The sequence below is a fragment of the Lepisma saccharinum genome, chromosome 2 (assembly GCF_977018435.1).
Source record: "Lepisma saccharinum chromosome 2, izLepSacc3.1, whole genome shotgun sequence".
In the NCBI taxonomy this organism is placed as follows: Eukaryota; Metazoa; Arthropoda; class Insecta; order Zygentoma; family Lepismatidae; genus Lepisma; species Lepisma saccharinum.
Window position 1 is genome coordinate 122,874,433 of NC_139230.1, and position 15,447 is coordinate 122,889,879.

Sequence of the window (15,447 nt, forward strand, 5' to 3'; positions counted from 1 at the left end):
ATGGCCTAGAAAAGACAAGAATGTAGAATTTCATGGAATTTTTCGTTGTTTTAGGACATTTCTTTTAAAAAAATCTCTAAAAACGCCAACAATTTGCATTTTATGCCAAATTCTCATTATTTCGATATTTCGAACGGGCAAAAAATGTGTCCAGACATCACTGCACATTCCTAAACATAACTTCGCAGCAATTACCAGTTTTCACAGTTTTTGCGTTTGCGAAAAATCAATGTCCATACTAATCGGAAATTACTTTCTGGCCACCCCTCGAATAAATCAGTAGATAGAAAGTGAACATTTAGCAGGGCTGGCAGAGAAAAGTCAATTCTTGAAGAAAGTGATTTGATTTTATGATTAAATGATTCGAGTAAATATGATATTAAAATATTTACGTATTTATTATTAGTATTTTATTTCATAATATTGGACATTAACCTTACTCAGTGAGAGATGAATGACCATCTCTCACGAGTTTAAACAGACAGGACAGAGACTAGCGTTAATTTCATTGCAATACTAGTGTTGCAGTAAATTTGAGGTTGCGAGCATGCACTTGACAATTTTTATAACGCTCGCCAATGCAGATTTATGTTTCACTTTTGCGTGATATATCCCATTTGGTTGGATTCTTCTTGATATCTAAGAATCTTCTTGATATCTAAGAATAGTGCAATGTCATTGTAAACATATGTTAACTTGTGCGAAACCACTAACACATCAGGATGATGAAAGAAAACCTTCGCAAGCACTGCTGCATTAAATAAGGTGAAGTGAGCCAGAAAAGTAATAAAATTCCAGCAGTATATTTGCAGTGTAAAGCTCTTCTTGTTTGTTGGATGTTGCAGTCCGTGCAATTTCTGTCGCATGTTGTAGTGAGATACTTTGTCGGGTGGCGATATTCGACAAAAATCGTATGTATTAATAGAACCTATTCTTTTCCATGTTCCTTCAGTTTGCCCAACAAAATGCCTTACAACTATCGGACGGCGCCACCCTTCATCTGTTAACAAGTACCTACTACTCCTATACGGACAAAAAAAAATTATAATTCAATGCATTTTCCACGTAATATTTAGAGGCTTAACCTTTACTCCCCCCCTGATACCATATGGTATCATCCGAGTAAGGTCGTACCGGTCCCATGATACCATATGGTATCATGGTGCTGATTACGAAATGGATGTGCTTTTTGGACCTTCATACTCTTATTTTGGGTGGAAACTCTGACACAGGTCTCGAGCAAGCCTGGGAAATTCATATTGATGACCAACCTCTCCCCCCCCCGCCCTATCCGCTACATATCCATGCCACATTTCCGAACAGAGTTTCACATTTTGGTTCATTATTCAACTTATATGGCACCCAGGAACATGAAACGTGTTTCAATCTCTTTGGAAACGTCCATTCCTTGAAGAGAATAAACGTTTGTTTCGCCTTCTCCCCAAAATAGCAGGAGAAGAGGGGGCAAATTCCAGATTTTTTTTTCCATTGAAATTCGGGGGATGCAACCCACAAACCCCCCTTCCTCGGTTCGGCATTCTGAATTGTACACGGTTGCATGGTCTGACGTTCTAGCTACAAAACAAAACTTATCTGAAGTAGATTGCTCCCATAGTGGCCAAGTTATAACAATTTTCCTCCAAAAATGCAAATTACATATTTTTTGTAAAAAAAAAAAAAAATCACATTTCGGCTTATTATTCAAATTGTATGGCACCCAAGAACATGAAATATGTTCCATTCTCTTGAGAAATGTCCATTCTTTGACAAGAATACTAAAGTTCTCGCCTTCTCTCCAAAATAGCGGGAGAAGAGGGGGCAAACACCAGATATTTATGTTTTTTCCATTGAGATTCGGGGGACGTGCCCCCTCCCCCAAGCTCCCCTTCCTCGGTCCGGTGTCCTGAATTGTACACGGTTGCATGCGCTGATGCTTTAGCTGCAAAACAAAACTTATCCAAAGTAGATTGCTCCCATAGTGCCAGAGTTATAACAATTTTCCTCCGAAGTGTGTTCGAATATTCCTGCCGAGAAGCAGTGGTGAGAGAAATTTATCTCTCTCTCTCTCTCTCTCTCTCTCTCTCTCTCTCTCTCTCTCTCTGTCTCTCTCTGTCTCTCTCTCTCTCTCTCTCTCTCCCCCTCCCTCCCTCCCTCCTACTGCCATCTCTGGTTTCTGGCGCCGTGGTTGTGGTGCGCATAAAAGAGGCCTAAAAGTTGAGGCCGAAACTTGCGAACGAGATTTCCTGTTCCCGTGCAGAGTTCCATAACGATATATTAATAATAATAATAATAATAATAAAAAATCCAAAAAATCGATGAAGACTGAATTCCCTGACATTTCCCTGACTTTTTTTGACACCTCAAATTCCCTGACTTTTCCCGGTTTTCCAGATTTTCCAGGTCTGTCGCCACCCTTTACAATAAACAAAGTCAAAAATCTTGCATTTGATAATTGATGCTTCATTTACTTGGACATAGAAAATCAATATGCTGCATAAAAGCCTGTAGCAATTTGAGGCCTTGAAAATCTCTGACTGAAGCTTGCCAAGTTTGTATTGTGGTGACTCTTTGGTTAGTGTGATTTCAGGCAGGGATATGAGAAAATTCAGGTGATGCAAAATTATTGTATTTGATTTGTGTTAATATAATAAAACATGAGCCGATTCTGCTGCATTTGAGAACAAAAATAAAAGACTAACAATATAATGTTCATACACAAAATTCTTTAAGTAAAATTATCTAATCAGAAAATTAAATTCACATATTTAAGTACACTCATACTCCCCATGAGGACACTACAAATTTTATACATGTAATTACATTACAACATCCTTCAAGTCATCATTTTCAGTAAATGCAGTTTCAATCCAGAATAAAGGGGCTTCCCCCTATGGCGTAGTGGTAGCGTCATTGCCTTGTAATCAAGGGGTCCCGGGTTCGATACCCGGTGGAGGCACAAGTGGTTCGGATCCCACTTTAAACTGTAGGTCTAGTCCCGATTAGCCTTACTGTGCATAAAGTGAACTTAAAACACCAACTCAACAACAATACAGAATAAACTGCTCACAAGGAAAATAACCAATCACCATTGCACAGTCTTGATGGCAAAGCAAAGCAAAATACTTTATTTTATGTAAGCAGTACAAGTCTGGAAGAACACACACACAAACAAAATTGCAATCAACAATGGATCGATGTTAAAATTTAATCAAACTCCAGTTACTGAATCCTTGAACTGAATGTATGTTATAACCAGTTATTTGTCCTCCACGAGACCTCAAAGAAACCCGTTTACAAGGTGTCGCACCCAAAATAATATGCAACAGGCACATCAAGCCAGGATTTGGACATTGCGCAAGTGAGCTTCCATGAACAAAAATCCAGTCTCGCTGCCTGCCAGGTTTAACTCTTCACCAGGGAACTAAGAAGTCACATGAAGCCCGACATACTTGCTCGAGTCCGATGCGAGCACTACTGTCAGTGTTGTCAATGGCAATTAAATGTCACAACGCACGGATACATTTGAATTTGTGTTAGTTGCAAGGGCTTTAAGTTGTATGACTATTATATTTTGCAACTTCTCAAATTAATATTTTACCACAAGAATGTGCTCATTATTATGTCAAACCAATGATAACATATTGTCCAAATTTGTTTCCAAGGTCTTGAAATATAGATTTGTATGTTTTGTTCATTTTGTATCACTTTTCTGATCATGAAATTATAAAAGTGATGAACATTTTAATTGCTTCTTGAATAGTTTAGAATCTAAAGGTCAGCAACAGTGAACGCATGGCTCACGTAGCTCGAGATTGTGCATAACTCAAATGAGCACTCAATATAGATAAGCAAGCTGGTTCTTGGAAGTTTGCAAGGCCTGCCAGTTACTTGTGGGCTCTTGATGCTTGGTGCTTGAAAACCCAGGCAGACAGTTCTTACTCAGTGACTCACTAGGTGGGAGGAGGAGGAAAAAATGGCCTGGAGAACAGGCGTAGTAAGCTAAACTGGTCCAGTATGTAGGTCTCTGACCATCTTATTATTGCTTATTAAATATTTCTTATGTAAGCTCAGATTTTCACGTTTAAACACACTCAAACACGCACACATTTGCATTTGTATGTGTACATGTGATAATCTTTCTACATATAACTTCTTAATTATATGTTTACAGTTAGTTTTCAATCCTGCTTTTATGATTATCTAAACAATTTGTGGTCTCTCATCTGTATTTTCTTTGCATATTTTACAATTATATATTTATTTTGTTTGTATTAACAAGGGTTAGGGGGGAGAACAGCACATGTTGAACATTGCTTGCTGCTTGCTGAATAAGATACATTATTATTATTATTATTATTATTAATAATAATAATAATAATTTTACCACCTGTAATTTAGGGCAAAGCTCTCATTTTCTTATTTATATACGACAAAAGTTATATCCAAGAAATTCAAAGCAAAACTCAATCCAATCAACTGTCTAAGATCATTATTTAAGGAATTACATGAACCATTTAGGTCTGCAATTTGATGTCTCGCCCAAGGTCCGTTGACTTGTTTGCCACCTGCTTTGGAAGGTCTGTTCGTAACGACCCTTTTGAGCAAGCCAAGGTGGTTGTAGAACTGTGACGTCATAGGGATGGCAGATCGCTAGGGAAAGTTTGGTATCCAGCCAGGGGCACCGACTTGTCAAAATTATTGGGGGGGGCTCTAATAACTGAAATAAATTAATGAATGACTCACTCTCTCCCTTTTTCAAGTTTTGGGCTCAGTGTTTGGAATCTCATAAAAGCCAATGAATTCCTTAAAAATATCAACATTTTCATTCACAGTTTGAATGCAGAATATTAATTGTCCACGGATGGATATGTCAAGTTTTGTCAACCATAATAGCAAAATATTCCAGGCTTTTAATATCTGCTACCACGGAGTGCAAAACAGATCTCCCTAATATATGAATGATCTGGTTCTGAATGTCATGTTTATAGCCCGAATGTCCCATCGACTCTTCTAGTTCATGCACATCGTCTTTTGAAACTCTTTTAAGTAAAAATCTTAACAATACTCATAATTACAGTAAAAAAAGTCATGTGTTTCGCTGTCTCTGATCATACCCCCCCCCCCACCCCAAAGTTGATGGCTTAGCGATCTCAGTCCACCAAAGTTGATGGTCCAGATTCTAGAACATTTCAAATGTGTATTTAAAGTTAAGTTCAAATGTGTATTTAAAGTTAAGTTCATGTGGCACAATTCAGAGTAAACTTTACAAGAGAAGCAAAATAATACGTTAGATCCTCTTAAGCAAAATTATTTGGGGGCTCTGTTCCCATATCGTTAACATGGGGGGCTAAACCCCCTCCCCCATGAAGTCTGTGCCTATGGTATCCTATAGTTTTGGCAAGGGAAACTTGTTTCTCTGTTCTTTTCTTATGCTTATTTTCCTGTATTTCCAGTAATTTTTTTGTGTGTTTCATATTGTAGGGTCTGGGTGACAATAAATAATGACTCACTGTGCTGCAAGCACATAAATATATATAAAAAAATGAAAAATTCCCATATTGTTTACCGCATATTTCCGTCCGATGAGAATTTCCGAGCAAATGCTATTGTAGTCTTCAGGTTGCTATTTTTCTTTTCATACCAGTGTGTTACGAATGTGATTTATAATCCGAATTAGTAGGAATTACAGCAAAGAAGAGTCTGAAGAAAGGCGGCATTCATACAGTGATAATACCAGTTACACTAGCTTAGTGACGATAACAGTGTTCTTGCAAGACGTGTGAAGTTGGGGTTGCCAAATGCGAACTTTTTTCTTTTTACAGAGTATATGATATTGTTGAATGCTTTACAGTGTTGGAAATAGCAGACACTCGAAGTCTCATCCTGATGACGTTACAGAGACCCTGCCTGGGCTGTAAACATGGGGGCTGAAAAGAAGACGAGTTATGACCAGACCTTCAAGAGCGGGGGAAACTAGCGATCTACGGAGCTTGGTCCGACCAATAAAATGTCTGTAACAGTAAATTTTATATCAGTGGTGGCATTGAAAAATTGCAAACCATTCTATTTACAATGCAGAAGGATTCTTTTTCTAGTTTTATCCTTTCTTACCATATATGCACCATTTTAGCTTTCAGAAAATTAAGTCCCAATAAATTAAGTTCATTTGAAACATAGTATTATTCTAAGATTAATTACATTGAACAAGTAGAGAAAATTTTAAAGTACTTTTCTTAAGTTTTCATTAATTTTATATGCATAGGACATGAGCGATTTTTTAGATCTAGCCATAACACATGGTGGAATCTGATTCAGAACAATTGATAACAACAACATGAGAGCAACACTTACCTCAAAATTCTCTGGGCGGTCTTCATCATAAATAATCTCAACCAAATGACCTGTTTTCGTCCGTGCAATCATCCTCTTTCCTCTTTCACGTGACTCATCTTCAGGTGTTCTTCCTGTGAAAGAGATTTTCTAATTCAATGTTTGCATATAAACCACCATGCACAGCTAAGACTTATTTGACAATTTTTCAGTGGTCTATGGGTGAAGCACTTGTAGCACATACACATTTTGTAACATGTTGTATTATTGACACTTAGAACCAGTAGCAGTGATTGGGTCTCAAAACTAAGGGGGAGGGGGGCAGGACTGTTTACTTTCTCTTGGTAGACAAGGCTTAGTATTAAGAGGACAAAGTGTGGGGGGCAACTTTTCCCCATGATCCTCCCGGAAAGCAGGGTTTCGGAGCGGAGTGTACTAAAGATCCGAAGCGTTGCTTCTACTCGGCTCCTCACTCCAGAGCGGAGCGTGGTATGACAGTATTCTGATCTGGAGCGGAGTGGTTCAACTTCTTGAGAGACACGCTCTGCTCCAGAGTGGAGTGATTCGACTTTTTGAGTTGCACGCTCTGATCTGGAGCGGAGAGTGATATAACAGCACTCCGCTCCGATCCAGAGTGGAGCATGAGACAACGGCATTCCGCTCCGATCCAGAGCGGAGCATGAGACAACGGCACTCCGCTCCAGAGTGTGGTGGTTTTGACGGAATGCTCCGATCCAGTTAGGAGTTGTTTTTTTTTACACGAATGCTGTAATGCAACTATGAATAATGGGAATGTGCAGTACATTAAAGCAGACTTCCGTGATGGAGTGGTTATAGTGGAACGACATGGAAACGAGCCTGCAGTCCTGTTTCCACGTACTCTAGTTGTTTGTCTGTATGATCGCCCCTGCTTGGAAGGGAGGGACAGAGTGGATCATGCTTACTTATGGCCCTAGTAAGTGGGGACTTTTGGACGAAGCTATTTTGTTTGTGGTCGATCTACAGAACAGCACTGAAACTGTCATGAACAGATGCGAGCGACTCCTAGTAACTGCATGTAACATGTATACATCAACATGAGTAAATAAAAATTATGCACGTGGGGTTTTGAATGTTTTCAGGAAATCATCGTAAACAATTGCGTGAAGCCATGCATGTTTTCACTGTCACTGCATATATCACGTATATATCAACAGGCGAAAATACAAATTACAAGGTTGCAGTGGCATGCAAAGAATTGTCGAAGGGGAGGGGGGGGGGTACGTATACTTTTTTCTTCCCTTTCTATCGGAACGTTTTGACGCATGGAGAATAGCGGGATTCTGGGGGTATTCGATGACGCACCTCCTGTCACACGGGAGGAGTATCAGCTTTATTATTCATGGGAGAAATGACAGAAAATAACTTTCTGAAAAAACTGAACTGTGAACTGAAATTGTCACAAATATCTGTTAGCGACCCCTGCCAAAATGACCGGAAAAACCAAACTGAATATACATAGCATAGCATAACCTAAAATAACATAACCTAATAACAAATATATGAATGTAAAATAATTACGTCAACACTTACCAAATAGAAATAACTACAGTCAACTCTCGATACAATGACCTTTCACAGTTCCCGGAAAAAGGGTCGTTATTTCAAAGGGGTCTTTATCAGAATTTGCACCAATTTTCAGAGCTTTCAGAGCTCAAACGGACACAAAGATTCGTAGGAGATGGTAGCACCATTTATCCTGGTAGTTATGCAACCTGTTATGCACAGGATGCATGTTGTGAGAAGATGAAAACGTTCTCGCATAAAAGGATTTAAAATGTTATTTTCTCTTAATTGTGCACAGAAATTCTTACAATTCTAGTTAATGAGAATCCCGTTTGCACTGAGATCTACGCAAAGGAAAACAATCTCTCTCTAATTGCAAGCGAAACTCAAGTATCTTGACACCAGTCACACTGACGCCATCAAAAGTCTGAAGATAATCGAGCAGAATGAATGTTGGAGCATTGTCTATTACAAGATTAACTGGCTAGATAAGAACTCTCGGGAGAGACAACACAACCTTTCTAGGCATCAGTCAAAAATAAATTGGGGCTGTAAATTTCGATCTGGTTCAGCTGTGTAAAATACGTCATATAAAAGTCACGTTTTCTTTGCTTCGACCAACTTCATATTCAACCCACTCTCCCATTACAGGGAGCAGTTGAAACTCTTTCTAGACTTGCATTGTAGTCCAGCCTGAAAAAGGAAACACAACTTATGATCTGTTTGCAGCCAATGCGTATTCTAGGACACATTAAACAGCGTGGCACTTGATAATCATTCGGGTTTGGAATTGGAATTCACTTTAAACTGTATATTTAGTCCTGATTAGCTCATCAGCATAAAATGAACTCAAAACAAGTTTATGAAACCTGCACATTTTCAGATATCAAAATGGGAGATGGTTATTTACGCGCACGTTAATCGACGATTTATGTTGGATTTAAGAGTATTCTTGATGTCAAACACCCGCTCCTCCAAACATTTTCCCCTTGAATAATGTTTCTTTAAATCAGACTCAACGTCCATTCCAAGATTGAGCTTTTTTTTTTTTTCACATGAATAGTTCTGAAGAAAAGCAGCGATATCTTATATATATCCAACACTGCTCTGTGTGTCCAGGAAGTTTATTCTTGTGTCAGATGCAAAATGAAATTTACAGTTTTGCTTATCAGAAGGTGCAGAACACGAAGTTGTTTTAATTGTTGTTTTCCTTTGTGGAGATCGGGCACGGAACACGAAGTTGTGTAGACCATACCCACTTTACTCCTGGACAGGAGTTCCTCAGCTGCCTTGTGGGTACCTGGTTTTTAGTCTTTTAGTTTGGAATATATAATTATTTTTCACAATGTTTCACTTGGATAGGGATTTTTAAGATTTTAATAACTAGGATTTTTAAGTGTTTTTTTACCGATTTCTTTAACCATATTCCTATTTAACATTATTTCACGTGACACCATGTCTGGTGTCTAGAATTCTAGTTTGACCTGAAGGAGGAAGTATTACCTCCGAAACGTCGTCTGGATTAACATATACTCTCACGTAAGTTTGAAAAGTTTTAATACTATTTTACCTATTTATTTTGTATTCAATAGTGAGTAATACGCACTTCCTCATCATGTTGTAACATGAAGTTGTTTTAACTGTTGTTTTTCTTTGTGGAGATCGAACGTCATCTTCACATAAAAACAGCTTTGTGAGATTCAAAACAACATTTTCCTTCGTACTTGTGACGTTGCGATGTAAAATACGCAACCTCACAGCATATATCATTAACTTCTGTTTAGCAACACCTAGTTCTCATTCCCGCCATCAGGTGGAGATCCCGCCTGACAGCTTCAAGTCATCCTGCCATCTAATAGTGACTCCTGAATTAACTCTGTAGAGGAAATAGTCGTAAATTATCAGCATCAGTTCGTGTTCAGATATCCGGGGGAAAACACCCTTACCTTCCTACAGCTGCATTGCCTTATCCTGGTGCAGTCTCGTACAGCTTGACTTGTTCTCTATGTTTCGGAAGCGAGCATAAGACGCCATTGTGCATGGCGAATATCACCATGTGGTTGGAGAACTTTCGATTTGGTTACAAGTGGTAATGCAACAAAGGTTATTAATTACCACGTAGGTACAACATTTCAAGGTACGTAGGCTTAACCAGTGATACAAGAACGACATGAAAAATAAGTTTAATAATGCTGCATTTTCCTCAATTGCAATTGTAGACATACCTTGTGACCTAGATATCGATGTTCGACAAAACTGTTAACATAAACGAACACAAAAATAGTTGCATCTTGCTTAAGATTATTTCTGCGAACAATTTTTGTTGAACTTACTGATAATCAAGTGCACGAATTCTGAACTTTGATATTTATTTATTCACGGGAAAGTTAACTAAAAAAAAAAAAATAGTAAATGTGACGTAACGAAACTGCATAAATTAAGATTGAATGTGCCTCATTCTCGCAATTGAACGTGAACTAAAACTGTGATTGAACAGAGCAAAAAGGGCAAAACTGAAGTTGCTATCACGTAAATCATTTCCCCCATTGATTAAATTAAAAAAAAACCTTTGATTATTAAGTTTCCTAAATATAGCTTCAACTATTTAAAATTAATGAATTGTTCGGTGCTATAGTTACTGCATAAGAAAGTCGTACATAGTATGCTTGTGTAAAAAGTGTTTGCTAGGAGCACGTTTTAGTGCAATAGTATTTAAGCGCGATTCTGAATCGCTCGCATTATGCAATGCATGTGCTTGTTTGTTGTAATTGTAACCTAATTATGCATTACTTCCCTGGGCGAGTTTTTGTTGTGTTTGAATGAATGCATGTGTTAAAAGCATATGAAATTATTGTTGTTACGAACTAAGTGTATTTATTCTGTAATTGTAACTGCATTTTGGTGAAAGTACACATTTCTTAAAGACAAGCAACGATTTGTTCAATCTATATCGCATGTTGCACAAATTAGTATCTAAATGAATAAAAGGGTCACCTTGTTAATTAATTTGTGCTTGATTATTGAATAATTCTCTTGAATAATGATATGACCAATAGCATACTAGACCCAATCTGAAAATTAGCAATGCTTTAGTTTTTAAGGTTACATAACTAGTGCATGGTAGATGATAATGTTTAGCATTATAGTGTGCATATTTTCCTTGCATGTAAAAATCAAGACTAGATGCATGCACAAGTGAACAAAGACTGTATTCTTCTTGAATTACGAGTAGCAAAGCGAGAACTGATTTGCCTGAGGATTATTCAAATTGAAGTATTAGTTAACGGATGCATTGAGCTTACTCCGTTCGGTCCCTAATATCAAGAGGGCTTGCTTCCTTCCTGCTTGCATAACCTATTTCTTGTGATACTGCATGAGATTTGTGCATAGTAAGGACGAAGCAAATTAATGATTGTGTATGCATGTCCTGGCCTTTCATATCTTGTTGACTATTGAGATCTTATTTCCGACTGCACGCTTCCCAACACCTATTATCGGAAGGTTCAACATACTGGATGAGTCATCGCTGTTATCGGCAAGAGACTGATTTGCAGGTACTAGACAAAACACTGGCGCCAACTGCAGCATAAAAACTAGGAGACCAGCTCGAAGTTTGAGCAACAGGTGGTCAAAGAGAAAATCCTCAGCATTTCAAAGATAACGCAACTGTTGAAGACGAAATTTTTTATCAGCAGTGTGAAGAAAGAAATTACCCTTGCTTTACGTTATAACATGCAACAGACAATAATATGGGCAATATTTCCTATGCAGACAACAGCATTTAAAAAAATAGGACCCGAATTCTGCAATTATCACATTGCCGTGCACACCAGTGGTGAAGAATGAGCTGGGAAAGGAAGTAGGTCACTTTTTCTAAAAAAAATTGTTGTATGGTTTTGTTCATTTTCAAGAATGTATCCAGAACTGTTTGCCGCATTCTAGATGTCAAAGGAAAGGAAAAGGGGTCTACTTCCAACCTCGCAAATAATCAGCCCATATACACACACGAGCAAGAAAATTGTCGCTGAAACAATCAGCACCCCGCCCCCCTCCCTCCATTTGATGACAGGAATGGAGGTAGAAGGTACTCAGCGAAGATAACACTTTTTTGGCAAACATTGTGACATCGGCAACATTAGGAAAACATATGAAGTGGGAAACAGGTGTTATGATGCAAGTTAAGATCATAGTAAATATTTGCGGAAACCTGGATGACAACGCATTAACCTTTTGCCGCCCAAGCATCTCGAACGAGATACCCAAATGTTACCCTCACTGTCCCAAGCATCTCGATCGAGACACTGTGTCACTGTGCTTTTACGTTATAACTTTTCTATTTTTGGCTAGAATTTCGATTTAATTTTTTTATATTGTTCCTAACACATGTATTTAACAGAAATGGTATTTTGCATTTTTTTTCGTCTTCATGAAAATGGAGGGGAAAAGGCGGGAAAAGGTACTTCTCTTTTGTGGCTCTTTTCAACGTCAAATTTTTGCCGACAAAGGAAGACCGGCTTTGTTGTTCTAAAGCAATGCTTTTCAGTCCCTCCTGCTATCTGCGTTCGAAGGAAGCTTGTTTATAAGTATCCGATGTCAAAATGAAAGTTTTCCGTGAGGGCGGAAGCAGGGGGTGGGGGGAGGGGGAAAACTGGTTGTTGAATCTGCGTTGTGAGAAAGGAAATTCAAAGCGCGCTGAAGGAAACCTTTGTTTGTGAGCACAAGTGTTCCACAATGTTGAACAGAGGTAACCCAGCATTGTCTAGAAATAGAATGTCAAGAAGCTGCAAGAATCGGCGTTCATTTTCCAATGTGTTCTAGCTTTTCGTCTGTGAAAGTTGTGCGTAGGTGTGTGTCGTTTTGTGTCCAAGTGCGAGGATATTTTTTGACTGAAGTGACATACTTCCAAGGACCTTTTAGTCATCTACGTGTTTGTGAAAAGTGTGCTAGTGTCGTTTGTGCCTGCTGTGTCCCCAAAAGGGTTATAGTCGACCACGGCTGCTCCCCGTGATCTCGGTTCTGATGAAATCCGAGATGAGCTGGGGGATATGGATACAGACTCCGAGTGGGATGAAGAAGAGCTTGACATTCCCTCTGATATATCATCAGAATCTGATTCTGATGATATGTCACAAAGACGTTCCCCTTCCCCTCCTCCTGCTCCATCCAACTGGCAACCCCTTTCCCGAACTGGTAGAACTGCTCCCAACCCCCAACCTTTCCTAGGACAGACTTGACTGAAGGTTCGACAAATTGACGATGGATCCTCTTCCTTGGACTTTTTTTCCTTGACTTTCTCCGAAGAAATCTTCCAGCATCTGGTGACTGAGACCAACAGGTACTACCACCAACATATCACAAGGCACCCACCGACAAAGCCCGAACTTGATGTGACCATTGACGAAATGAAGATTTTCATTGGTTTGACAATACTGATGGGACATGACCGCAGATTATCTTGGTGAGACTACTGGTCCAGAAAACCTCACCTTCACACACAGTTTTACGGACAACAGATTTCACGTAACCGCTTTTCTCACTTGCTCAGATTCCTACATTTTGAGGACAACACGAAGAACCCCTCCCCCCCAAGATCCCGATTATGACACGCTGTGGAAGATGAGGTTTGTTTTTGACAAGATCAATGAGCTTAGCTCTAATTGTTACTATCCTACAGAGCATTTAGCAGTTGATGAAGCTATGGTCTTGTACAAAGGGAACGTCATCTTCAAACAGTTTATTCCAAAGAAACACAAGAGGTTTGGGATCAAGATCTACAAACTCTGTGATTCTTTGGGATACACCTATGACATGACTGTATATCTGGGCAAGGACAAGAACAGAGCGACTGCCACAACATCAGCGACGCATGGTTTAGTTGTAGCGCTGACAGAGAAGGTGAAGGGAGTTGGTCATAAATTATTTATGGACAACTACTTCTCTTCTCCAGAGCTATTTGATGATCTCGCAACAAGAAGTATCTATTGCTGCGGGACCGTCATTCCTCGACGAAAAGGCCTCCCACCCAACTTTTCAAAGACTGACTTGAAGCTGAAGAGAGGTGACTTATGTGTTCGGGTGAAGAATGACTTGACTGTAATATGTTGGAGAGACAAGAGAGAGGTGTACCTGTTGACGAACATCCATCGGTCACCAGCTGAGGGAAATTTCTTGGATGACCATGGCAACCTACTCAAGCCGGCTATTGTATGCGAATACAATACCCACGTGGGTTACGTTGACAAGGCCGACCGCATGACTAATTCCTATGGTGTCCAACGAAAGACCATGAAGTGGACTGTCAAGCTCTTCTTCCACCTACTCGACCAATGTATCCTGAACGCCTACCTGCTCTTCAAGGGATTTCATCAGAACGTGAGGCACTGTGAGTTCCGTGAGAAGTTGGCTATAAGTCTTTTGGGGACAAGTGCCAGGCGAGGCACTCGAATCCCAGCTCCCCAAGAAGGCTGCACAACTTGGTCCATCATCAAGTTCGTCTCCATCTACCAACACGCGCTACGAGGTTAGTGGTTTCCGTCATTTCCCCACCATGGCACAGGAACAATGGAGATGTGCGCTGTGCGAGCCACGAACTTCACGGCGAAGTAGATGCCGATGCGTTACCTGCAAGGTGCCCCTGTGTCTGCAGCCATGTTTTATGGAGTACCACCAGAAGTAAGGCATCATGGCTCCAGACCAAGCCCGGGAGCTGGAGCAGCAAAGGTAAATACAAAGAAAAATTCTTATTTATACTCTTCTTCCTATTTTTTAAAAAAACATTTTTGGGGGATTCCTCCTTTCCCCCTCCATATATACGCCGAATTTGCATAAAATTTGCATTTTGACATTTTGATATCCTTTTTTCGGGGCAGGGGGGGACCCCCATTTTTTTTTTAAAAAAAAAGGATTTTTATGGGATTTCCCCCCTTTCCCCCTCCATATGTACGCCAAATGTGCATAAGTTATATATCGTCTCAATCTGTGATTCATTCTGCGTACAATGGTATATCTTTCTTATCTCTAGGGCATTTAGTTTCTGAGCTGTAGTCATTTCAATGTAACTCTGTATTTCGCTCAATTCTGAAGCTTGAGACAGAGGCGTACAAGCCTTTCGTTTCAGGGGTACAGCTCGCGTTACATTGGTCATACGACAATGATGCAAATATTTTTCTGTTTCTTACATGCCAGCGATAATTTCTATGTGCATTTTGAACTTTTCATATCCTTTTTTTCGGGGAGGGGGGGAGGGGAGAACCCCCATTTTTATTTAAAAAAAAATCAGGGGATTTTCCCCCATTCCCCCTCCATATGTACGCCAAATGTGCATAAATTATATATCGTCTGAATCTGTGATTCATTCTGCGTACAACGGTATATCGTTCATATCTCCAGGGCAAATAGTCTCTGAGCTGTAGTCAATTCAATGTAACTCTACATTTCACTCAATTCCGAAGCTTGAGACAGTGGCGTACAAGCCTTTCGTTTCAGGGGTACAGCTCGCGTTACATTGGTCATACGACAATGATGCAAATATTTTTCTGTTTCTTACATGCCAGCGATAATTTCTATGTGCAT

The 15,447-nt window shown here is 39.5% G+C and overlaps 1 protein-coding gene across 1 annotated transcript in view; it reads right to left on the reverse strand.

Annotated features, from left to right (window-relative positions):
- The window catches only part of LOC145983621 (uncharacterized), a 125,096-nt gene that overhangs the window by 75,480 nt on the left and 34,169 nt on the right, over positions 1–15,447 (reverse strand). Inside the window, exon 4 of the mRNA XM_083116683.1 lies at positions 6,352–6,464. Coding sequence (XP_082972809.1) covers positions 6,352–6,464 — 113 coding nt within the window. The remainder of the gene's footprint in view (positions 1–6,351; positions 6,465–15,447) is intronic.